The sequence below is a fragment of the Ailuropoda melanoleuca genome, chromosome 2 (assembly GCF_002007445.2).
Source record: "Ailuropoda melanoleuca isolate Jingjing chromosome 2, ASM200744v2, whole genome shotgun sequence".
NCBI lineage: Eukaryota > Metazoa > Chordata > Mammalia > Carnivora > Ursidae > Ailuropoda > Ailuropoda melanoleuca.
In genome coordinates, this window is record NC_048219.1 from 64,143,286 (window position 1) to 64,167,526 (window position 24,241).

Below are 24,241 nucleotides of genomic sequence, written 5' to 3' on the forward strand. Positions count from 1 at the left end.
AAGAGTTTCAGGGAGCTTGTATTTTTCTTAGTTACACCTTATTTAACATTTTTGCCTCTGCTCTGTTTTATTTATTTTTATAATTTTAATATATATATATATATTTAAATTTTTTAAATTTATTTTTTTAAAGATTTTATTTGTAAGTAATCTCTACACCCATTGTGGGGCTTGGACTCACAACCCTGGAGATCAGGAGTCACCTGCTCTTCCAACTGAGCCAGCCAGAGGTCCCAAATAGAAATATATATTTTAAATTGAAGTATAGTTGACATACAGTGGTATAATAGTTGCAGCTGTACAGCATAGTGACTCTACAAGTTTATTAGTTATGCTGTACTCATTATAAGGGTAGGTACTATCTGTCATCATATAAATGTTATTACAATACCATTGACTATATTCCCTATGCTGTACCTTTTATCCCTGTAACTTATTCATTCCATAACTGGAAGCCTATATTTTCCACTCCCCTTCACCCATTTTGCCCATCACCTACTCCCACCCCTCTGGTGAACATCAATTCTCTTTATGTGTGAGTCTGTTTCTACTTTTTGTTTATTTGTGTGGGGTTTTTTTGGATTCCACATATAAGTGAAAGCATATGGTGTTTGTCTTTCTCTGATTTGTTTCACTTAGCATACTATCATCTGGGTCCATCCATATTATTTCAAATGGCAAGATCTCTTTTTTATGGGTGAGTAGTATTCCATTGCATATATATACAAACACCACATCTTTATCCATTCATCTATCAGTGGATGCTTAGGTTGTATTTATATCTTGGCTATTGTCAATAATGCTGTAATAAACATAGGGGTGCATGTATCTTTTTGAATTAGTGTTCTTGTTTTCTTTGGTTAAACACTCAGTAGTGGAATTATTAGGTCATATGGCACTTCTATTTTTAATTTTTTGAGGAACCTCCATACTTGTTTTCCACAGTGGCTGCACCAATTTACATTCCAACCAACAGTACATGAGGGTTCCCTTTTCTCCACATCCTTGCCAATGCTTGTTTTTTCTTGTCTTTTTGATACTAGCCATTCTGACAGGTGTAAGATGAGATCTCGTGGTTTTTATTTGCATTTCCTCAATGATTAGTGATGTTGATTGTCTTTTCATATGTCTGTTGGCCATCTGTATCACTTTTTGGAAAAATGTCTATTCAGGTCCTTTGCCCATTTTTAATTAGAGTATTTGTGGGTTTTTTTGGCATTGAGTCCTATGAGTTTTTTGTATATTTTGAATATTGGCCTCTTATTAAATATATCATTTGCGAATATCTTTTCCCATTCAGTAGGTTGCCTTTTTGTTTTGTTGGTAGTTTCCTTCCCGTGCAAAAGCTTTTGCTCTATTTTAGATCCTACTTATACCTTGTCTCTTGAGCCTGTCTTTTTGGTATCTGCCTTGATTTCTATAAAGCATCAGCCACAAAGCAGGTAATTGTAGTAGAGTGTTATCGACAATTTGGGAGTGATGGCAGCGATTATATCTCGGCATAGTGAACAGCTTAAAATGGAGATATTCTTTTATTTATAAGTTCCTTTGACATTTCCACTGTTGGCAGTTTGTTGACTATTTTTCCCTGAGCCTCAGCCCCATGGACTTTTGCTAGATCTTTTCTGTACCTCTTGAATGTTCTCATATCTTTAGCTTTTGCTCCCTGCCCCCTCTTCCCACTAACTTTACAGCTTTCCTGCATACTTCAAATTCAACTTTCCTTCCTGAGATCTGCTCCTTTCAAATCAAGCTCTAGGAGGGGCTAGCTTCCCTTTGCTCAGTTTCATAGGCCCACTGAATGTTTTTCAAAGTACAAGGATGAGTCAGGTGAGGGGCTGGAGATCCTTGGGATGAACCATGAGTGTATGTTATAGGCCCCATTTGGATCCTCAGAATGAAAAGAGGATGCTTCAGCAAGAGGCCTGAGAGAATTTGCCAGGGAAAGCATCTGTGTACTGAAACCAACTGATGCAGGTCAGGTCCAGAAGCAATGTTCTCAGAACTGTGTAGCTGTTTGTGGTCTGCCGGGTGGGGACTGGGTACAGACTGTTTAATTAATTACACTTCTCTGTTTTTGGCACAATAGCATCATTGGCCAGGGATTCCTTTTCAAGGCTTTTTGCACTTGCTCTTGCCTTGCCTTGTATGCTCTTTCCCTACATATCCACACTGCTAAATCCCTCCCCTTTTTCCATCATTTTTCAGATTTCTTCGCAGGGAGACCTTTCACTGCCACTCAATTTAAAAAAGTTTTCTCTACACACACATTGCACACTTTCTGGGCTTTTCCTTATCACTATCAAATGTGTTATTTATTTTACATATTTATCTTGCTTATTGTATGTCTCTGCTGTTAGGATTTAAGTTCCATGAGGGCAGAATTTTTTGTCTGTTTTGTTCATTGTTATAGACCCAGTGGCTAGAACTGTGGCTGGCATGTAGTCGGCTCTCAAAAAAAGTTTTTTTGACTGACTCTGAATCTGAGATGCTCATTTCTTAGGGCTGTGGTTACTGTTATTTTAAATAACAAATTTTTCTTGCTACAAATGTAAATGTCTTCTTAAGTATATTATGAGCTGTTTAGGAGCTGGGCCCCTTTTATATGCATGGGTAAATCCAGTCTTAGAAATTTATAAAAATGGTATCATTATTGTTTTATAACCTTTTCACAGTTAACCATACAGTGGAAACATTAAAGACAATTTTAAAAATTAAGTTATCCATAATGTCATCACTATAACATATGTATTTTATTTTTGTTACCTCTTATTTCTCATTTATATGCATGTATTTTTACATAATTATAATGTACATGTTTTATAATTTTCATTTAATGTGTAGACATCTTCCCTGTGTTCTACATGAACTTCGTAACTATACTTTTTTAAAAAAAGATTTTATTTATTTGCAAGAGAGAGACAGAGAGAGAGTGCTCGAGTGAGCGTGTGCGCCTGAGCAGGGAGGAGGAGCAGAGGGAAAGGGAGAAGCAGACTCCCCGTTGAGCAGGGAGCCCTGGCATGCTGTACTCTGTACTCTATCAGATCCCGGACTCCTGAGCCAAAGGCAGATGCTTAATTGACTGAGCCACCTAGTGCTGCCATATCTATACTTTAAAAGAAATACATAGGGGCACCTGGGTGGCGCAGTGGTTAAGCGTCTGCCTTCAGCTCAGGGCGTGATCCCGGCGTTCTGGGATCGAGCCCCACATCAGGCTCCTCCGCTATGAGCCTGCTTCTTCCTCTCCCACTCCCCCTGCTTGTGTTCCCTCTCTCGTTGGCTGTCTCTATCGCTGTCAAATGAATAAATAAAATCTTTAAAAAAAAAAAAAAGAAATACATAAATACTCCTTTGTGTGACGATATCATAATTTATTTTGGGCATCTAGATTGCTTCTGTAATTTTTCTAGATAATGTTAAATATTCTTGCAGTTGAACGTTTCTGTCTCTGCTGAATTACTTCCTTGGAATAAATTGCCAGAAATGGGATCATAGAATGAAAGCTTATGAACTTTCCTTAGTGTTTATGGAAAGGGTGTGAACATTCTGGAGCTACACAAATTACACATATTATTTCTTAAGAATTATGCCGTAGAATACTATGAAATGAGTGCAGATTTAATTCTCTAATCGTCAATAAGGGGTGTTTGAAATTTTTTTTTTTTTACTACTTCAAAGGTATAAAATAATGCCACGGCATTATTTTAACTTGCAAGAATGCACATTTTTACATGCAGCAACTTGATCTTTATTATGGAGGCAGTTTGGCATACTATAAAACATGGTATGGTCTTTGGAGTTAGATACCGGTTCAAGTTTTTATGCGTCTGTTTGCTAGATCTGTGACCTTGTACAAAGTTTACTCAGCCTCTGAGCCTCAGTATTCTCACCTGCAGAACAGGGATAATAGTATTTACTTAACTCAGTGGTCGTGAGGCTTAAATCAGAAATTGTCTTAAATCAGTAGTCACTGGATCAAAGCTCAATAAATAGAAGATAGCTTTAGTTCCCTATGCTTGCTGAAAGGAAAACTAAAAGGATAGCCAAACGTGCCTCTGTTAGGTTCTCAAAAACCATTCAGCCTTCATAAAAATTTCCTCAAATGTGCCCATGAAAATCTCCCTAAAGAAGCCTTTTTTGTATTGGTAGAATCATTTACTTTCAGAGTTGGAAAGTATTTACTTTTATGTGACATGGCTTTAGGCCTCTGTGTTTTTTCAGTTGCTGCTTCTTGAGTATGTTATTTCTCCACCTCTTAAAGAAGAAGTCCAAAATTAAATTTATTATTCTAAATGTGGTGTGACTGACACAGAGTGGAATGGCTTGTTACTTGCTTTGTAGATCCTAAGCTTTTGCTAAAATAAGTGAGGTTATATTTATTATTTTTGTGGCAATCAATACTCTTCACTCAGATTTAGCATACACAATTGTTTTCCCTTCATTTGCCCTCCTCAACTCGTTGTGTTTGATTTTTTTTTTTAATTAAACCTGGGTTCACATTATTTATACTTATCTTTGGAGGTATCACTTCCTCTGAAATTTTTTTTTCATCTTGTACATTAATTAGTATTCCTTCTCTGTATTTTCCCAGTAAATTTAAGTTATTGGACAGGACCAAGTATAGAACAGTGTGTTTGTACCTCTGTAACCTTTCTATTATTTGATATCTTTTGGGTGTTGTATTAGTTCTCATCTTCAACTTACCTAACACTTTTCCACACCTTTCCTTCTGGTTATGACCTGGCATTCTTAACTGTAGGACTAGTCATCAAATACATATTGGGCCAGTGAAAGTCCTCCTTTGAGATGTTTCTGCTGGAGCTGGTGAGGAAGGGTCGGCCTGCCTGCCTGCCTGCCTGCCCTCCTTCCTTCCTTCCTTTCTTGATTTACTCATTTATTTATTTTTTTTGTTTTTGTTTTTTTTTGATTTACTCATTTATTTGACAGAGAGAGAGAGAGAGAGCGCGTGCTCACAAGCAGAGGGAGAGGGAGAAGCCAGCCACCCGCTGAACAGGGACCCTGATTTGGGGCTCAATCCCAGGACCCTCGGACCATGACCCGAGCCAAAGGCAGATGCTTAACCAGCTAAGCCATGTAGGCACCGCTTAGGAAGTGTCTTTCTTTTTTGGTTGTGGAGCAGTGAAGATGAGACCCAAGAGCTGTATGTGGCATTGGTTTCTTTTTCATGGAAAATGTGGAGAACTGTTTTGGTCCATTGTCAAATGCCTTGTAGCATAATAAATTAAGTTTACAGAATTTTCATGATCCCTTCAGAGAAGAGAATGAATTTGGTCCAACATGACTTTTTGGTGAACTTGTTTTTGTTCCTAGAATTTACCACTTCTTCCAAGTACTGGTACCATATTGTCCATTTGGATAAATAAGTTGTAATTTTTTCCCAGGATCAATATCAGTCTCATCCATGACCTGATGAATATCATCACCTTCTAATCTGTTACAATAAAATACAAACTGAAATTGTGAAGAAGAAAGAAACTCTCTTTGCAGTTTTCTTTACAATTATATATGCAAAATTAAATTTTATAAAAATAGGTATTGTATTTCTCTATTGTTATTTCTTTTGGAATGATTTGTATGGAATGTCAGAGTTGTTTAAGAATGGCATTTGTAGTTTTTTTTTTTTTTTTTTGCACTGGTGGTGGGAGGAGCAGAGAGAGGGAGAAACAGACTCCCCGCTGAGCAGGGAGCCAGACCTGGGCCTGGATCCCGGGACTCGGTTCATGACCTGAGCTGAAGGCAATGCTTAACCAACTGAGCCACCCAGGCACACAAGCAGTTGTAGTTATTTCTACAAAAGGCTTTGCATCAGGCCCTTGTTTATGGACATGGTTCTCATCATGACGTTCTTTTTATGAAAAAACCACTTGTTTTAGGCATCTCTGTCAATGACACAGCCTTCTGTAATTGTAAGGATAAAATAGTTTGTATAGCTGATGGTTATGCTCTCAGTGGGAGTTATGTACATATTAAGAAGGTTTGAAGCCTTGAGTGTGCTTAAAAAGTGTTTTTTTAAAAACATGCCTTTGTAATCCTTTTGCTAAATTAGCAGACCTGAATGAATGCAATTAAATTAATGAAGTACAAAATTGGAAATAAACTTATCAAAGCATATTCAGCTAATTTGATATCTGTTGTTATCTGGGGAGACTTCACATTTGAGCCTGACTTTAAGAGATTTGTAGTGTTTCAGTAAGGGGTAGAAGGCATTTTAGGTGGGGAGAACAGCATGAGCAAGGGCATGGAGTTAACGCAGTTATGATTTGAGAAGGGACTTCAAGAATATGTAGCTGGGAAGTATTACTATGAACTATTTATTGAGCACTTACCATATTTTAAGCATTGTTCTAAGTATTTTATATTTATTCCTCACAGTCTTTTGGGATAGTTTTATTTTCATTTTACCAGTGAGGAATCAGAAGGGTAAAAATGGTACCTGCTTCTAAGAGTTTTTAAGTTTGAATTAGCCATGTGGAAGGTAAAAGACAGAATATGGCATTTTTTACCAAATCCTTCAGGTGAGCTTAGATTCAAAAAACAGTCACCATTCAGGGGTTAAAAAAATTTTATGTAAAATGCAAAGTTAATTGTTAAAATTTTGTGGTAATATGTTGATATTAAAATGTTAGAGTCATGGTGAAATAGTCTAAGATTTTTAGTATCTTTTTATTATATATTATACCACAAATGAAGGAAACTACATAAAAACATATATAACCTAATGACTTTTTTAGTTTTTAAAATAAACACCTTTGTAACTACTACGCAGGTCAAGAAATAAATCTTTGCCGGCCACCCCACAAGTCTTCCACATGCCCCTTTCCAGTCAGAGCCCATTCTTCTCCCTTACTATAACTACTAAGCTGACCTCTGTAGTAATTGCATCTGTGCATTTCTTTCTAATTTTATTGCCCAGATGTGCATTCCTAAGCACTATAATTTAGTTGTGTGTTTTCTTATTTGTTTCTCTTAATCTGCATGTCCTGCTGCCATTTGTCTTTTCCCTTTTTCTTTCTTACAGTTTGTTGAAGCAATCAAGTATTTTGACCCATACAGATTCTGCCATCTAGGTTATGCTGATTGCATACTTTTTCTTCATTCTCTGTATTTCCTGTAAATTAGTAATTGGATCTAAAAGCTTGATCAGGGGGCGCCTGGGTGGCACAGCAGTTAAGCGTCTGCCTTCGGCTCAGGGTGTGATCCCGGCGTTATGGGATCGAGCCCCACGTCAGGCTTCTCTGCTATGAGCCTGCTTCTTCCTCTCCCTCTCCCTCTGCTTGTGTTCCCTCTCTCGCTGGCTGTCTCTATCTCTGTCGAATAAATAAATAAATAAAAAATCTTAAAAAAAAAAAAAGCTTGATCAAAGCTTAGGTTTTGTTTATTTTTTATTTTTTTGGACAAAAATACTTCCTAGGTGTTGATGTGGTATACTCTCCATGAAGACGTATGTAGTGTCTGGTTGTTTCTCTTTTTGTGATTTTTAGACTGTTGCTTGATGCGTAGATCAGTGAATTTTTATTCACTAGGGCTTGCAAAATGGTGATATTGAATTCTGTTATTCTTCATTTATAAGGTGGAATGCTTCCATGAGAAGAAACTTTTCTTCATCTATTTGGTTACCCAGGGGTACAGTTCAATTAGGAAAGGTAGGATAGATATTTGTTCTTACTTTACCAACTTTTAAAATAATCCATTAGTTCCCTGTTATTCTCTGAAGGTGACCAATGAGTTTTTAAGTGTCATTATGAACTATTGATTTACTACAAGCAAATACCTATTAATGCTCTATTTTATAGATGATTTGGAGGAACCCTATTTTATGAATGGAGTGGATTTTATAAGCAAAATATAAAATATGCCTAGGTTATCAACTCTTTCAACTATTCTATATAAATTTTAGGATCAGCATGTTGCGATTTTGATGAGGATTGCTTTTAATCTGTAGATTAATGTATGATTGCCTTTTTTTAAAATCAGTCTTGCCTTAAGTCTGTAAAAATGTGTGAATTTTTTAAAAAATCCAACTTTCATTTGCTTTACCTCTATTTACTGTTTCTAATTTCCTTTTTTTGCTTCCCTCTGTATTCTTTTATTCTTTACACTGTCCTCACTTAATTTTATTTTTCTAATGTTCTGAGAGTGATATGAATTTCCATGCATACTTTTCTAAAGTATGCGTTTGAGGTTATAAAGTTCTCTCTAAGCACTGCTTTAGTTGCAGCACACGGGTTTTTTGATATATAAACTATGCCATTTTGTAAACATATAATTTGATGTGTATATAATACATTTCAAAAATTTTTTTGGTTGACTTATGACTTTTCACAAGTTTATCTCTTTATATATGTCAGTTATCGTTGCATAACAAACCACCCCAAAATTTAGTAGCCTAAGATGATTATTTCTCCCCTCAATTCTGTGGGTGGCTGGGCAGTTCCTCTGCTGGTTTTGTTCTGGGTTTGCTTGAGGCTTCATTCAACTAGAGGATTGGCTACATGGAAGGTTTGAGACGGCTTCACTCAGATCTGGCTGATGGTGCTAGCTGGTGGCTGGGGTGCTTTGGTTTTTATCTAAGTGACTTTTTATCATCTAGTATACTATACCAGTTGCCTCATATTGTAGCCTCAGGTCAGTATTCCAAGAGGCAAAAAGTAAAAGTAAAAGGGCTTCTGCCACATTCTCTTGGTTAGAGCAAGTCACAAGTTTGGCCCAGATTCAAGGATGAAAAAATAGATTCCTTCTTTTTAGGAGAAACAAAGAATTTGTCTCATATTTAATTTACCACAATTTCCAAGCATTTGGGAATTTTTCTTGCATTTTTTTCTTTTTGTTGTTGATTAACAGCAAAATTGCTTTCTTGTTATTATTTCTTTTTTCATTATTTTATTTTTATTTCTTCTAGTAGTTTGGAAGTTATTCGTTATTTTACTTTACTTTTACTGGTTACCCTAGAAATGTAACATGTGTTAAAATTTTTAAGTCTAAACATTAATCGGTAATACTTCATCCCCCTCCTGAGCGGTATAATGACTTTAGAGCAATGGCTCCACGTAGTTTTCTCCTGATTTATATGCATTTGTTGTGGTGGGTGTTTTTTTTTTTTTTTAAAGTACTAAAAGACATTATTATTGCTTTATGTAATATTCATTTAGAGTTAACTATATGTACCTGTAACTTCCAACTGGAATCACCTTCCCTGCCACCACCAATCTGACAGTTAGTACAAATCTATTGATAATGAACTTTCTCCGTTTTGTCAAGGTAATGTCTTTATTTGCCTTCATTCATGAAAGTACTTTTTCCCCCTTAACATTTAATTCTTGATTGGCAGTGATTTTCTTTCTGCCCACTGAATATTTGATTCTACCATCTTCTGGTTTCCATTACTGTTACTTAGAAGTCAGCTATCAGTTTGTAACTGTTGCCGCTTGGAAGGTAATGGGTCTTTTTTTCTCCAGCTGTGTTTAAGGATTTATCTTTATCTTTAATTTTTCTGGAGCTCACTATGATTTGATGAGGTGTGGATATTTTTATCTATCCTGCTTAGGTTTCACTAGGCCTTTTTGACTTTGTGGATTGGTGTCTCTTCCATTTTGGAATGTTCTCAGTCATTATCTCTACCTTGTTATCTTTCTTTATTCTTCCTGGACACCAACTAAGATAGTCTCATTGTAACCACTGTCTCTTACTTTTTTTTCTTTTAACGCTTCATAGATTTGTGCTTCATCCTTCTGGGGATGGCATGCTGATCTCTGTATCATTTCAATTTTAGTACCTTGCTGATGAAGTGAGCATTCTCTTACTTTTATTTCTTTGTTTTCCATCTTTTTGTTTACTTTTTGCTACACTCTGGATAGCAAATTCTGATTTAGCTCCTAGATATTAGTTGTTTCTTTGGCTGTGTGAAGTCTATTAAAACTATTAAATATTTAATTTCACTTGTTGTATGTATTATTTTTTAAAATTCCATTTGGCTCTACAGCACCTGAATAACTCAGTCGATTAAGTGTGAACTCTTAATTTCGGGTTAGGTCATGATCTCAGGGTTGTGAGATAGAGCCCTGCGCTGGGGGAGCCTGCTTAAGATTATCTCTCTCCCTCGCTCTCTGCCTCTACCCCTTCTGTCTATAAAAAAAAAAAAAATTCTATTTGGTTCTCTTAGGTCTGTCTCTTTCTCTCTCTTTTTAGTAATTTCCTTGTTTTGGTAGATAACTTTGTTTTATTTTGTGTATTTATTTCTTTAAATACAGTCTGTATTGTCTTACAGGATGTGTTTGGAAATTCCAGCATCTGAAATCTTCTTGGGTCTCCTGTTCTCTTTAATTTCTGCTGGTTCCTGTTTATGGAGTCTAGTTTGCTGTGTGCTTGGTTATTTTTGATTATGGTCTGGGTGTTTTATTTAAAATTAGTTCTAGGAATAATCTTGAGGCTTATAGCAAACATACTTTCCTTTTAAGAGGAATGTTTGCTTTTAACAGTGCCTGTGAGCAATATTCAGGGAACAGCTTAAACCAAGTTCCTTAAGAGCACATTATAAAATTTTTAGTACAGCATTTTAATAAATAGATGGAAGACTCATGTTTCAGATGCCATGTTTTGTTTCCTAAATATTATTATATGTTATATTATTATATGTCCACATCATTGTTGTGTTAATGCCTTTCAAATCAACATCTCTTGTACTTCAAATCTAAACTTTTAAAAAATTGTCTTCTGGACGATTCCATATAGTTATCTCACTGGGACTTGAAATTGAACAAGTTTACAATGAGTCCAATTATTATTTCCCTTAAATGCTTTTACTACTGTTATTCTTTTTGTAGTTAATGGAATCACTGTCCTCTACTCACTTGGTGTAAATTGTTTGTGAAACCCTAGGAAAATGATCTTTGCCTTTTATGGCATCAGTTTGGAGCTGATGGGTTCTAATACCTCCTCTATCATTACACAGTTCTTAAAGTCTGTGCTCTTCTGTACTCATTTCCATGTTCAGTTGAATCTTGAACAATGTAGGGTTTAGGGACACTGAACCCCTGCACAGCTGACAGTCTGTGTATAACTTTGGACTCTCCCCAAATTTAACAACTAATATCCTACTGTTAACTGACCAGAAGCCTTACTGATAACGTAAACATTAACACTTATTTAGTGTGTTATATATCTTATGTACTGTATTCTTATAATAAAGTAAACTATAGAAAAGAAACTATTACTCAGAAAATCATAAGAAAAATACATTTACAGTCCTGTACTGTAAAACATCTGCAAATAAGTGGACCCGTACAGTTCAAACCTGTGTTGTTAAGGGTCAGCTGTAGGTCCCAGTGCCGATCTCCTCCCTCACCCTGTCATTTCTGGCAGTTTTCCTGTGTCTTTTTTTCCATTCCCAGGACTGCTGCCTATGTTCAGGTCTTCACCTCTGGGCACTAATTGACCTCAGTTGAGTGGGTGCTGTGCATACACATACATACAATATTTGATATGGCTGTGGAAGTGAATTGAAAGAGGTTAGAGATGTTAAGGAAACTACTTAGAAAGCAGGTGGAATAATTATAGTAGTTTATGTGAGAAATTTTGATGGCCGAAGTTGAAGTCCCGGCAACAGAGATGAGAAGAAGAGCATAGTGAGCAATTGGATATGAAGAGTATGAGAAAGGGAAAATACCTAAGAATAATTTCCAAGTTTGTGGTTCAGGTGGTTGTGTAGATGAAGGTACATTCACTGAGTTATGGCCCCGGTTCAGTATGAGAAAATGGAAGAATAGATTTGGGATGGAAAAGTAAGTTCAGATGTAGTCATTGAATAATTCATTATTTAATTTTTAGAATTTTGTTTTGGAATATACTAATAAATTGATTATCTCATCAACATTAATGAAGCAGTGATTTAAAACCAATTCATTGTTTACAAAAGAAAAATAGTGATTATAAAAAAATCTTGGGCATCAGCTGGAATAAATAATTCTTTCTATTCTTTTACCCCAGCATTGGTGATTAGTTCTAGCAATGTTATTTCACCTATCACTTTAAATGAATGTTGATTCCATTTTTATTGTCCTTAAAACTTTTGGCCTGTTTTTTAAATGATAAATGTGTAGAAGAGCTGTAAAAAAAAAAGTAGTTTATGCTTAATTTCATGCTTATACATATTTAAGGAAGCACCAATTTAAGGCAATAGTAGTATCTGTAAGATTTTTTTTTTTTCCTTCAGAAGAGGTTCATACATTACCCCAACTCTAGGAAATACTGGCCTAGTTTACCTAGAATGAACTAGGTGAGAAAAGTGTTAGGGTCAGAATTACTGTTCTGGTTAACTAAATTCTGATTAAAGTTTTCAGAATTGTGTTCTTCCTTTTTTACTTTGTCTAAAAGCTCTTATCTAAAAACTTCTCTATTTTAATTTTTGGAAAATTTCTTTTTCCTAGTCTTATAGTTGTCTCCTCTCATCTTTAGGGGAAGTTCCTGCCTATTAATTTTACGTTTTGCTGGCAGTACTAAGGAACTAGTTAACTCCATCTCCCTCTCCCTCACCTCTTCCAAAAATAAAGAACTAACAAAACATAACATTCTGTTATGTTCTTAGGATAAAGTCTTTCTTAGGTTTCAGCTAGTTTGTTTGTTTAAAGATTTTATTTATTTATTTGACAGAGAGAAAGCCATCGAGAGAGGGAAACACAAGTGGGGGAGTGGGAGAGGGAGAAGCAGGCTTCCCGCTGAGCAGGGAGCCAGATGTGGGGCTCAATCCCAGAACCCTGGGATCATGACCTGAGCCGAAGGCAGATGCTTAACGACTGAGCCGCCCAGGCGTCCCTAGGTTGTTTTTTGTTTTTTGTTTTTTTTAGACTTTATTGAGACATTATTGATATATAATAAACTGCTGATATTTAAAGTACACAACTTGGTGAGTTTTGACATGTAACACCTGTGAAACAATTACTATAATCAAGGGAATGAACATTTTATCACCCCAAAGTTCCCTTATGGCTCCTTTCTAGTCAGTCTTCTCCCTGCCTCTAGCTTGAAGCAACCACTGATCTGCTTTCTATAACTACAGATTGGTTTTGGTTGCTCTAGAATTTCATAAGTGGAATCATATGTTATATATGTTTTTGTCTAGCTACTTTCAGTCAGCATAATGCTTTTGAGATTCATCTGCATTGTGTGTATCAATTGTTTTTTTTAATTGTTGAGTACATTTTATGGATATGCCACAATTTTTTAGTTCATTTGCTTGTTGGCGGACATTTGGACTGTTTCCAGGTTTTAACTCTCTATCTAGTCAGCTATGATTTCTCTGCAGTGTATTATAGTTTTCAGTATGTAGGTCTTGTACATCTTCTTTTTCTTTCCAAATTTATTGTGAAATATTTAATATTTTGGGTGCTTTTGTAAATGATATGTTTAAAATTCCAATTTCCAGTTATTCTTTTCCTCTGTGTAGAAATACAATTGGTATATGTGTATAGATGTTGTATCCTGGAACCTGTCTGAACTCACTTAGCTTTTTTATAGATTCCTTAGGATTTTCTACATAGATGTTTATAGAGTCTGCAATAAAGGTAGTTTTACTTCTTCCTTTCAATTCTGTGTGCCTTTTATTTATTTTTCTTACCTTTTTGCACTGTGTTTTCCAATAACAGTATTGAATAGAAGTGGTGAGACTTGCTATCTTTGGCATATTCTGGATCACAGAGACTCAGTCTTTCATTAATAAGTATGATGATAGCTGTAGGGTTTTTTTTTTTTAAGATTATTTATTTGAGAGTGAGAGTGCGAGCACGAGTTGGGGGAGTGGTACAGGGAGAGGGAGAAGCAGACTGCCCACTGAGTAGGGAGCCGGACAGGGGCTCAATTCCAGGACCCTGAGATCATGACCTGAGCCAAAGGCAGATGCTTAACTGACTGAGTCACCCAGGTGCCCAATAGCTGTAGGGTTTTGTTGATGTCCTTTATCAGATTGAAGAAGTTCCTTTTCATTCCTAGTTTGGTAAGAGTTTTTATGATGATAGGTGTTAGATTTTGGCAAAGGCCTTTTCTGTATATCTATTGATATGATCATACGGTTATTTTTTTTTAGACTGTTAATATGGATGAATTATGGATTGATTTTCAAATGTGAACCTGATCTTCCATTTCTTGGATAAATTCCTCCCGTCCTATACTTTTTATAAATGTTGGTTATTGGTCTTGTCTTTTTTATAATGTGTGTGCCAAAGAAAAAGGGGAAGTTGGCACAATGCACTTCTTGCAGTATACCAAAAGGCAGAGGTTGTCTTGAGGGAATGCACTTGTCTTTATTTGAATTCTGAGCTAAACTAGCCACTTTTTTTTTTCTTTTTGTGGAACATCATTTTTACTTGAAAGAATGACTTAATAACTGTAGTTATTCGGCCTTGAATATTGCAGACATTCTCTTGTAGTGCCTTCAAGGAAAAACAGCAGTGTTTGTTGCTAATGTTACAATTTAAGCTTCAAGTGAAAATTAGAATTTGGAAAACTTGTCTCTGCCACCATGAGCTTGAAAGCTTCCTAATGGTTAAGACTTTTCTGATGAGATAGGCAGTATTAACAAATATAAGTCTTAAAAATATTGCGTAGTCAAGTATATTACATTTGGAAAGTCTACTACACAACTCATCATTATTATTTTCCTTTTTTTTTTTTAAAGATATTCTTTATTATTTATTTGTCAGAGAGAGCATGCACAAGCAGCGGAGTGGCAGGCAGGAGAAGCAAGCTCCCTGCTGAGCAAGGAGCCCGATGCGATGTGGGATGCCATGCGGGATGCCATGCGGGGCTCAATCCCAGGACCCTGGGATCATGACCTGAGCCTAATGCAGACGCTTAATGACTGAGCCATCCAGGCATCCGGAATCATTATTTTCCAAAAGACTAATGCATATTACAAAATTTTACATGGATAAAAGATCCACTGGAAGTGTAATATAATATAGACCAGTGGATTTTATTGTACAGGGTACAAAGTTCATTGATAGGATTTCAGACTGCGCTGTAACATTATAGTACCAAGAAAGAATATCCACAATTATGAAAATACTCCTGTTTTACAACTACCTGTCTCCGTCATAATAGATTGAAAGAATGCAGACTCTAGTATGAGAACCCATATTAAGTCAGACATGAGATTTTCTAAAATATAAAACAGTGCTACTTTCCTTACATAAAACAGTGCTACTTTCCTTACAAAATTTTTTGTTTGGGGAAATATAGCTATTTTTATAAAAATTTTATTTAACATGTAATATATATATTATCTTTAAATGAATTTTGTTATACCCTGAAGTGTAACAAGACAACTGATGATTAATGATTGTTGTAGATATTACAGATAATCTTGCCATTAGTGTGCAAATCAGCAATATAGTTTGAACATGTTGAATACCTTTATTTTAATGTACTTAGCTGATAAATTGATCTTTTCAATAGCCAAAAGGAATACGTAAGAATAGAAGACATGTCTGTTTGTTGTTGAGCCTTTTTTAATTTCATGGGATAAAAATCAAGAAAAGGAAAATACTGAATATTTGTTAGAATTGGATCTGCCTACTAGTAGGTCATGTTTTTGGAAGTAAATTAACTTCTGTCCAGTCTTTAGCATGACATTTCCAGGGGAAAAATGTAACTCAATAATTAGGATTCTAGCATACTATTCTCATTTATCCTAAATGATCTACATATATTTATGTAGCTCGTGTCTTCAGTATTGAGAACATCCATGGAAAACATTAAAGAATTCTTTAAAAAGAGGAATTCAGAAAGCCTTATAAAAGGGCTCATAATTAACTGCATATGCCTGAACATACATAAAGGCATTTTCTGAAACAGTTTTACAATCTCATAAAACTGTAAAACAGATAAATAATCCTGTAATACAATTAAAAATAGAAAAAAATAATAAACCCAAGCACTCTTAGAATAAGAGCATCTATTGAATTGTAATTAAGTTTGGCTTTCTAGCCTCGTTCAGTAACCTGGTATCTTATTATTGAAAGTGTTCATTCTACAGATTGTTGGAGCTCAACTAAGTGTTGAACATGGAGGGTTGAATAATATATGCCCCTAAGAGTAGACATGAAGGTGTGCTACCCAGATTTCCCTTCGAAGAAGGGCCTACTGTCCGGCTGAGAGGAGTTGGACCACCAGGTAACCCCCTCTAGACACACCTTAGGGTCTGCCTTAGTTGCAGAGCCACCTTCCCTGAGCTCATGACTTCCCTGGAGTAGCATGGATTTGTAGACTGAGCAAGATAAAGGTAAAAAGACCTGGCTGTTTCAACCCTTCACAGAGCACTCTGATAGACAGTACTTGCTACAGGGCTTCCTGGCTGATTGATTGAAATTCTTTTGGGCCTGCGTCACAGTTTCAGCTTTCCTTGCCTTCCTTTCATAGGTGTTGATCCCCAGGAAACATTTTAGTATCCCAAGCACCACCTCATGTCTACTTTGGAGAGACCAACCTGCAATAGCTCCTCATCTCATGAAACTGATGTACTGGGAGGAAATATCAATCAAACAGGAGATTTAAAATGTGATCAGTGTTGTATAGAAGCATAGGGTGCTATAGTAGTGTGTTATAAAAAGAACCTAAGCCTGGTTATTTTATTGTTTAGGGAGGTAACCTGGATTAGTGGTCAGACCTGGGTATAATTGCCAAATTAATCACTTTGAGTGGCATGAACCACACCACTTACTTAACAAGCCAGTTTTTTATTTGTAATGTGGAATGACACATGGTCTTTCCTCCTCTAGGCTACTAACCTCAGATTGCTCACATGGCTAGGAGAAAATTCCCAGCAGCAAGAGAGACGGCCTGGTGTACAAACATTTTTCAAGCCATCGCTTGCATCAGTTTGCTAATATCCCATTGACCGAAGCAGTTCACATGGCCAATCCTTGATTCAAAGATAGAGAAATAGACTTCACCTGTCCATGGGGAAATTTGTAAAATGAATGTGTGTGTGTATTAAAAATTAATATAATGCTTGATATAGTAGTAGTTAATATTTATTGAGCACTTTCTATAAATACTGAGTAAGGGACAACTGGACTATTATATTTAATATATTCTATCTGTATGATATGAAAAAGAAGGAACTTATTTGGAGAATTTGATATATTCTTCTGATGTCTTGAAATAATTTTTATGATGGGAACAGTTTGCAAATAAAGCTCTCTTTTCTTTTCTCTACAGTAAGAAAAATGGGAAACCACCATTGCAGAACAATGAGGTAAAATTCTGACTACTCAACTCTTTGGGATTTCATGTATTTATTTTATTTATTTTGTTACATAATTTTTGGAGATTTATTTATTTTAGAGAGAGAGAGAAAGAGTGCCCATGCATGGCGAGTAGGGGGAGAGGCAGAGGGAGAGAATTTTCAAGCAGACTCCCCCACTGAGTGTGGAGCCCCACTAGGGGCTCAGTCCCAGACCCATGGGTTCATGACCTGAGCTGAAACCGAGAGTCAGAAGCTCAGTCACCTGAGTGACCCAGGCGCCCCTTGTTACATAATTTTGAATTAGAATAAAATCATGTAAGTTTAGAATTAGAAGGGAACTTAACTATTATCTTCACTCCACTGTATATTATAGCAATTCTTTTTGAAATAGGATTCCTTGATAGGTGACTTCTAGTATTTACTTCAATCTGTTCATTTGATGAGAAGTACCACCTAGGAGGCAGCCATTACTGTATTAGTTCTAGCCCATGATGAGATTAATCTTCCCCTCTGCCCTCTTAGTGATTGATTCTATTTGGTCTTTTATAGCCGCACAAGACAGGCCTGCTCTGTTTTCTCTAATTGACTCTCATATTGTTTGAAGATAGTTTTATCTAATGAATCTTTTTTTCCATGCTAAGCAACCTCTCATTCCTTCATTCATTTCTTAACCTGTTGTTTCCAATCCTTTTTCAATTCCGTATACATTCTTCTGGACCTATACTGGTTAGTTTCTCTAGACATTATTCTTAGATTAGAACATAGTTGTCCAGATGTGGTCTGACTAGCATGGAATACATCAGCATTATTACATATCTTGTTATGAAAGCCATATTGCTGAGATTCAGCCTACAATTGCTTTTATTTCTTTAGCCCTAATTGCTGTTTACATTGAGTTAAGTTATGGTAAATTATAACACTTAGGTATCTTTCTGATGAACAACTCTGCTTACAGATTGCCTACATCTGTATTCATCAGTTGATTTCTTTCTTTCTTTTTTAATAACTGCTTTATTGAGATATAATTCAAAGACCATAAAATTTATCCATTTAAGGATACAATTCACTGGTTTTAGTATATTCACAGAGTTGTGTGGCTAACTAATTTTAGAAAATTTGCATCTCCCCAAAAAGAAATTCCATACCTGTTAACAATCACTCCTCATTACCCTCTTTTCTTAGCCCCTAGTAACCAGTAATCTGCTTTCTGTTTCTAAGATTTGCCTGTTTCAGACATATGATATAAAAAGAGGTAATATGTGGTCTTTTGTGACTGGCTTCTTTCACTTTAGCCTGATGTTTTTCAAGGTTCATTTGTGTTGTCCCATGTATCAGTACTTCATTCCTTTTTATTGCCAAATAATATTACTTTGTATAGATTTACTGCATTTATCCATTTATTAGTTGAGGGAAATTTAGGTTGTTTTCATTTTTATTTTTTTTATTTTTATTTTTTTTAAAGATTTTATTTATTTATTTGACAGAGATAGAGACAGCCAGCGAGAGAGGGAACACAAGCAGGGGGAATGGGAGAGGAAGAAGCAGGCTCATAGCGGAAGAGCCTGATGTGGGGCTCGATCCCATAACGCCGGGATCACGCCCTGAGCCGAAGGCAGACGCTTAACCGCTGTGCCACCCAGGCGCCCCTGTTTTCATTTTTAGGCTATTACGAATAAGGCTGCTATGAACATTAATGTGCAAGTTTTTGTGTAAATCTGTGTTTTCATTTCTTTTGGGTATATACCTAGGAGTGGAATTGCTGGGTCGTATAGTAACTCAGTTGGTTTCTTTTGAATAAACATTGATTTATTCCTATATATGGCAGCCTATTGGATCTATACTATTAGTCTATACTGTAGTATGTGTGTACCGTTAGTGTAATTTTGAATGTAATTCTAACGTCTAGTATGTTAGGTAGAAGGCATTATCCATAATTTCAGTTGGCCTTCTCTATTTTCCTCACAATTGCTGATAGTATTGACTGTGTAAAGGACTGAGGAAATTACTCTGGCGTCTCTTAATCTTTGTTTGTTTGCTTATTTTTGGTTATGGTTTACTTGGCTGTGGTTATATCCAACTATAGCAAAATCTGGTTCATATTTATTTATTGAGGGCCATAGTAATTTCCTAAGAAACATCATTCCTAACTCATTTATTTATTTTTTTAAAGATTTTATTTGTTTATTAGAGAGAGAGAGAAAGAGCATGAGCAAGGGGAGAGGGGCAGAGGGAGAAGCAGGCTCCCCGACCAGCAGGGAGCCTGATATGGGACTCCATCCCAGGACCCCGGGATCACGACCTGAACCGAAGGCAGATGCTTACCCAACTGAGCCACCCAGGCGCCCCTATTAATTCATTTATTCAGTCTTCTCAACAAATATTGATTGAGCTTTTCATATATGCCTAGTTATTGGTCTTGGCTCTGGGTGTATAGCAGATATAAATGTAATTCCCTACCCCTGTGGAGCTTACAATATACATGTTAGTTAATATGCTAGTATAATATCCTTAAAAAGAAGAAAATGGGAAGAGTTAGACATGACTTATTCCTTGGAAACTCATGCCAGCTTCTAGTGATTAGTGTTTCTTAAATCTTGCCAAATCCTCCATATAATGCCTATTCTTTGAATATCCGGGAGATTGATATCAAAATGCTTTTCTTTGGTTTCTGTGATCTTTTTCTCTGGCTTTGAAAAGTGGGACAAGGCATGCTTATCTTATTGTCTGGCATATCTCCATCTTCATAATCTCTCATATCTAAATTATATCTGAGTAATCAAACCTTTATTTTCTTAGTTATATCTACCATCTGCATATTATCATATCTTCAAGTTTTAGGACATCATTAAAACTTGTCAGTAAGCTAAATTCATTCATTGATTTTTAAAATTCTTCATTTTTTGTACAACTTTTTTTTTAGCATATACTTATTTGCTCATTGTATAGTATGAGCAAGATAACTTTAGGTTAGATTAAATTTTGGACAAAAAGATATAATACCATATGCACACTTATACAACATTTGCAAAATTTATAGGAAGTGAACACACATACACATATACACATATGCTAAAGTGAAATCTGGTAAGATATGTGCCAGATATAGTTAGTATCTCTAAATGGTAGGTATAGGCTCCTTATTTTTTGCTCATCAGAATTTTCTAATTTTTCTAAAGTGAATGTGTTATTTATGAGGGGAGGCAGTTAAAAAGGGATTTTTTTTCATTGAAAGTTTTTATAATGTTTAGTGAGATGGTACAGTTTTCACAAGACTTGAGATTTAGGAAGGAGAGGAAGATTTAAGAGAGTTAGACAGTAGTATAAAGAGATAGTTGACTTAAAAATACTTAATTTTGATGGCAGTATACGTAATATAAAATTCAAAATATATAAAGGTAAACACTGCTGGGTTTCTGGGGCACTATAAACTCAGATGGGGAATTTAGCATTTCCATGCATATTTTATACTGATGGGGTGTGTGTATGTATGTATATCTTCATAAACAATATAGGTAGAATTATTTTGCATATTAAATTTTATAAGTGGAATCATGGTGTATCTTTTCTTTCAGCATATTTTTTAGATCCTATGTTAATGTCTGTGTTGGTAGCTGTAGATCTAGTTAATTTAACAGTTCTATAGGATTTTGTTTTATGAATAGGAGCTGCTTCCTTTTTTATAATTGTGTAGAATTTTCATTGCATACATTTTGTAGTTTATATAATCTCATTATTGATGCACATTTAGGTTTTTGATTTTTATGATAATATAAACAGCATATAAATGTTTTTCATTTATGTGTTTAGACATGTGTGCAGGCGTGCCAGTAGGATAAGTTCCTAAAAGTAAATTTGCTGAGTTATTTTACAGTCTGTATGTTTTACACTTTGATAGGTGCTATTATAGATGCTACGGAATAGTTGTGTTCATTTACACTTTCTCCAATAATACACAGGAATGCTTATCCTCTTGTCAGCGCCATATGACCTTTTATTTTATTTGTTGTTTCAAACATCTATTTCAGTCCATTCTAGTTCATCTCACCTTTCTAAGTTGATTGAAACATCAATAGGAACTTCTCTTTGCCCTTTGACCTTGTTGCCTCCTGAATGTTAGGTACATTATTTTCTGGTTGCATTATTTCTTTAACTATTTAAATGGTCTTTAATGGTTTGCTTTTTCTATAGTTTACATTTCAAATTTATATCCTCAAAGTGTTTTTTGTATTTTTTTAAGAAATACTGGAAAGTTCACAGGTGGGGGAAGTCAGTTGTGAAATTAAAATGAATTCGTTGGAGAGGCTAGTAGTGCTTATGAAATGTACTGTCTCTGTAGGTACTCTCCTTTAGATTGGTTTCAGATATGAATTTTATTATGTGTTGGGAATGGTTGAGTGTCATGGTATTTCTTCAGCCTTTCTGAGCCAGCCCTCTAGTCCAGGTGTTTCTTTGCAGAATATGCTGTGATGACTTTAGGGAATATATATGCAGTTCCTTCATGGCTTGAAATGTAATGGAAATCAAGTCAGGCTTTCGGACAGCTTATGATTTAGGAGTTAAGTCAGAAGATGGCCATTTTATTTATTATTACTCTGTCTATTCAGGGGTGTTCATTACATGTGCAGTGGGGTGAGGTAGGGAGGCAGTGATAGGAAAAGCTTGAGAGTAGAAGTTTAACTTTCTTTTTTTTAAAGGTAGATGGTATTTATTGCCTTGTCTTTATTTTCTTCCTGTATTTTCTCAGTTTGGGGATGTAGATGGGGGGATTTTGGTTGAAGCTGTAGGGTTTGGCTTGAGGAGAATAGGCTAGCTGAAGTAAATAGACTCTGAGTAGCGCTTTTGGTCTGTTTTAGTTTCTGGTATGTTCCCATAATTCAGAACAGTGCCTGGGACTGAATGAATATTTATTGAATGAATGAGGGAGCACATGCATGTGTGAATGAAGTAAACTGGGCCTCTAATTCAGTAGGATGAGGTTTGCAACCTTCATGAGGTTTCTGAACTCTGTTCTGACAGTTACAGTACAGGCTGATTCTTACCTGTCTTAGTCTTCCTGATCTAGCTCTGCAAACACAGTGCTTTCAGACTTCCTTTCTTGATCTGTGATTCTGTAATGCACTCAGTGCCTGTTAGGGTTATATAAATATATAGTACTTAGTACGATGTCTGACATATAGATGGTAGCTTATTATTATTCTAATTTAGTACACAAACCACTCATTTCAGGTTCCTCATCTTAGATAAATGCATTTACACTAAAGTTTATATAATGATAGAATTTACTATACCATGGGTATTTATCAAGAGCATAGTAGTTAACAAATAAGTGAATTGTGATTATGGGAGTTGGGGGAGGGTTTGGGTAGGGGGGTTAAGATCCTTCTTGTGTGTGTTGCCTGTTGCATGAAGTTTCTCCTGTATGTTCTTCTGAACAGTTCAGGTGTAATAAAATAAATAGTCTCTACCATACCCAATTCATCTCACTTTTTCTTGTTCCTTCAAAATGAAGAAATGTCTGAGGGTGATAAGATTAATTACTGTTCTTAAGTTCCTTCAGTGTGTTACTGCTACACTGACTAAATAAACTCTAAATCCTTAAAATGTTTTCAGGAGTCTGTCTTTTACAGGCCCTGTCAACCTCTTCGCCTTCTCTCATTTTTATTCTCTTTGTTTTAGCAATTCTGTCTTGCTCTTCAGTGTGTGCACTGGTTTCATTCTCAACACTTGGTTTTTGTGCTTGACTACCCTCCTTCCCCGAGGTTATCACATGGCTTCACTTTACGTCTCAGCTTAAATATCACCTCCCCAAAGAACTCTTGCTTGTCATCCCGTCTGAATCAGTATTTTTCTCATAGCCCTGCCTACTGTATCTGTAACAATTGATTGGTTTATTTTTATCTGTATTTCTCCTGCTACAATGTGAACTGTAGGAGTAAAGAAACCTTGTCTGTCTTTGAGTTTATGAGGAAGAGAGTGTGAATTGGTAGATTTTATATTGGAAATGGTAAATGTAGGAATCTAAATGTTTCCAGTAATTAATATCAGGAAAATTCCTGTTCAGGATTTTAAAAACATTCTGCTTTTAATCAGGGAGTGGATAATAAACAGTTAGTAAGTACTTGATCATTTTTTAGTTGTCTCTCTGATCTCATCTTCTGCTACTATCCCTTGCTTATAGTTCCAGCCCTATTCGCCATTTTGTTGCTCCGCAAGCAATTCAGTGAGCTTTCTCCTTGGCATTTTGCACTTGCTGTTTCTTCTGCTTGTGGTATTCTTCTCCCAGATATTCACGTGGCCCCAGAACTTCTCATTTCCTTATTTAGTTTTTGATAACATCTTATTTTCTTGAAAGCATGTTTGAAGAGCAGTGCAAATTTGCATTCCCTAAATGCAATATTCATTTTGATAGTTATTATTACTGACTTAGATGAAATGTGGTTCTTTAATATTACTTGTTATAAATATCTTATTTTTTTTGTTTTAATGTAGAAAGAGGGGAAAAAAGAGCGAGCTGTGGTGGACAAGGTGTTTTTTTTAAGACTCACACGGATTCTGAAAATCATGGTTCCTAGAACATTTTGTAAGGAGGTAAGTCTTAAGAAATTATAATGTTAAGTGTTTAACTTTTAAGGTTACATGAGATCAGAACAATGAAATTATAAAGCTTTTGTTATACTGCAGATCAAATGTTTTTTGTGTAGGTAATGAACACTACTAAGTTTTTTTTCTTTAAATTATCTATTATCATTGCAAGTACCCTTGTTGTTTGGTGCCAGATTTTAAATAGTCCCCTCTTGTTTATGAAATAGTATTTCATTATATTTTATGTGAGATACTAGAGTACTTCAGTGCAGCTACCCTAAATGGTATTGTTTTATTAAAGCTAAATTCTGTTAATAAAAACGAGTAAATTTAGAAAGACAGACCTTTTTATTACATTGAGATGTTCATAAGTCACATTGACATGGAATACATTTGAAGGTT

The 24,241-nt window shown here is 35.6% G+C and overlaps 1 protein-coding gene across 6 annotated transcripts in view; it reads left to right on the top strand.

Annotated features, from left to right (window-relative positions):
• The window catches only part of ABCD3 (ATP binding cassette subfamily D member 3), a 117,719-nt gene that overhangs the window by 5,358 nt on the left and 88,120 nt on the right, over positions 1-24,241 (top strand). For 5 of the 6 annotated variants that reach the window (XR_004623315.1, XM_034653939.1, XM_019798264.2 and 2 more), the window contains exons 2-3: positions 17,230-17,266; positions 23,747-23,845. Coding sequence is in view for 4 of the 6 variants with exons in the window: in XM_034653939.1 (XP_034509830.1) it covers positions 17,230-17,266; positions 23,747-23,845 (136 nt within the window). In the remaining 2 variants the exon portion in view is untranslated. Of the gene's footprint in view, positions 1-17,228; positions 17,267-23,746; positions 23,846-24,241 lie in introns of those variants that run through there. The other variant, XM_034653941.1, reaches the window with a different exon arrangement.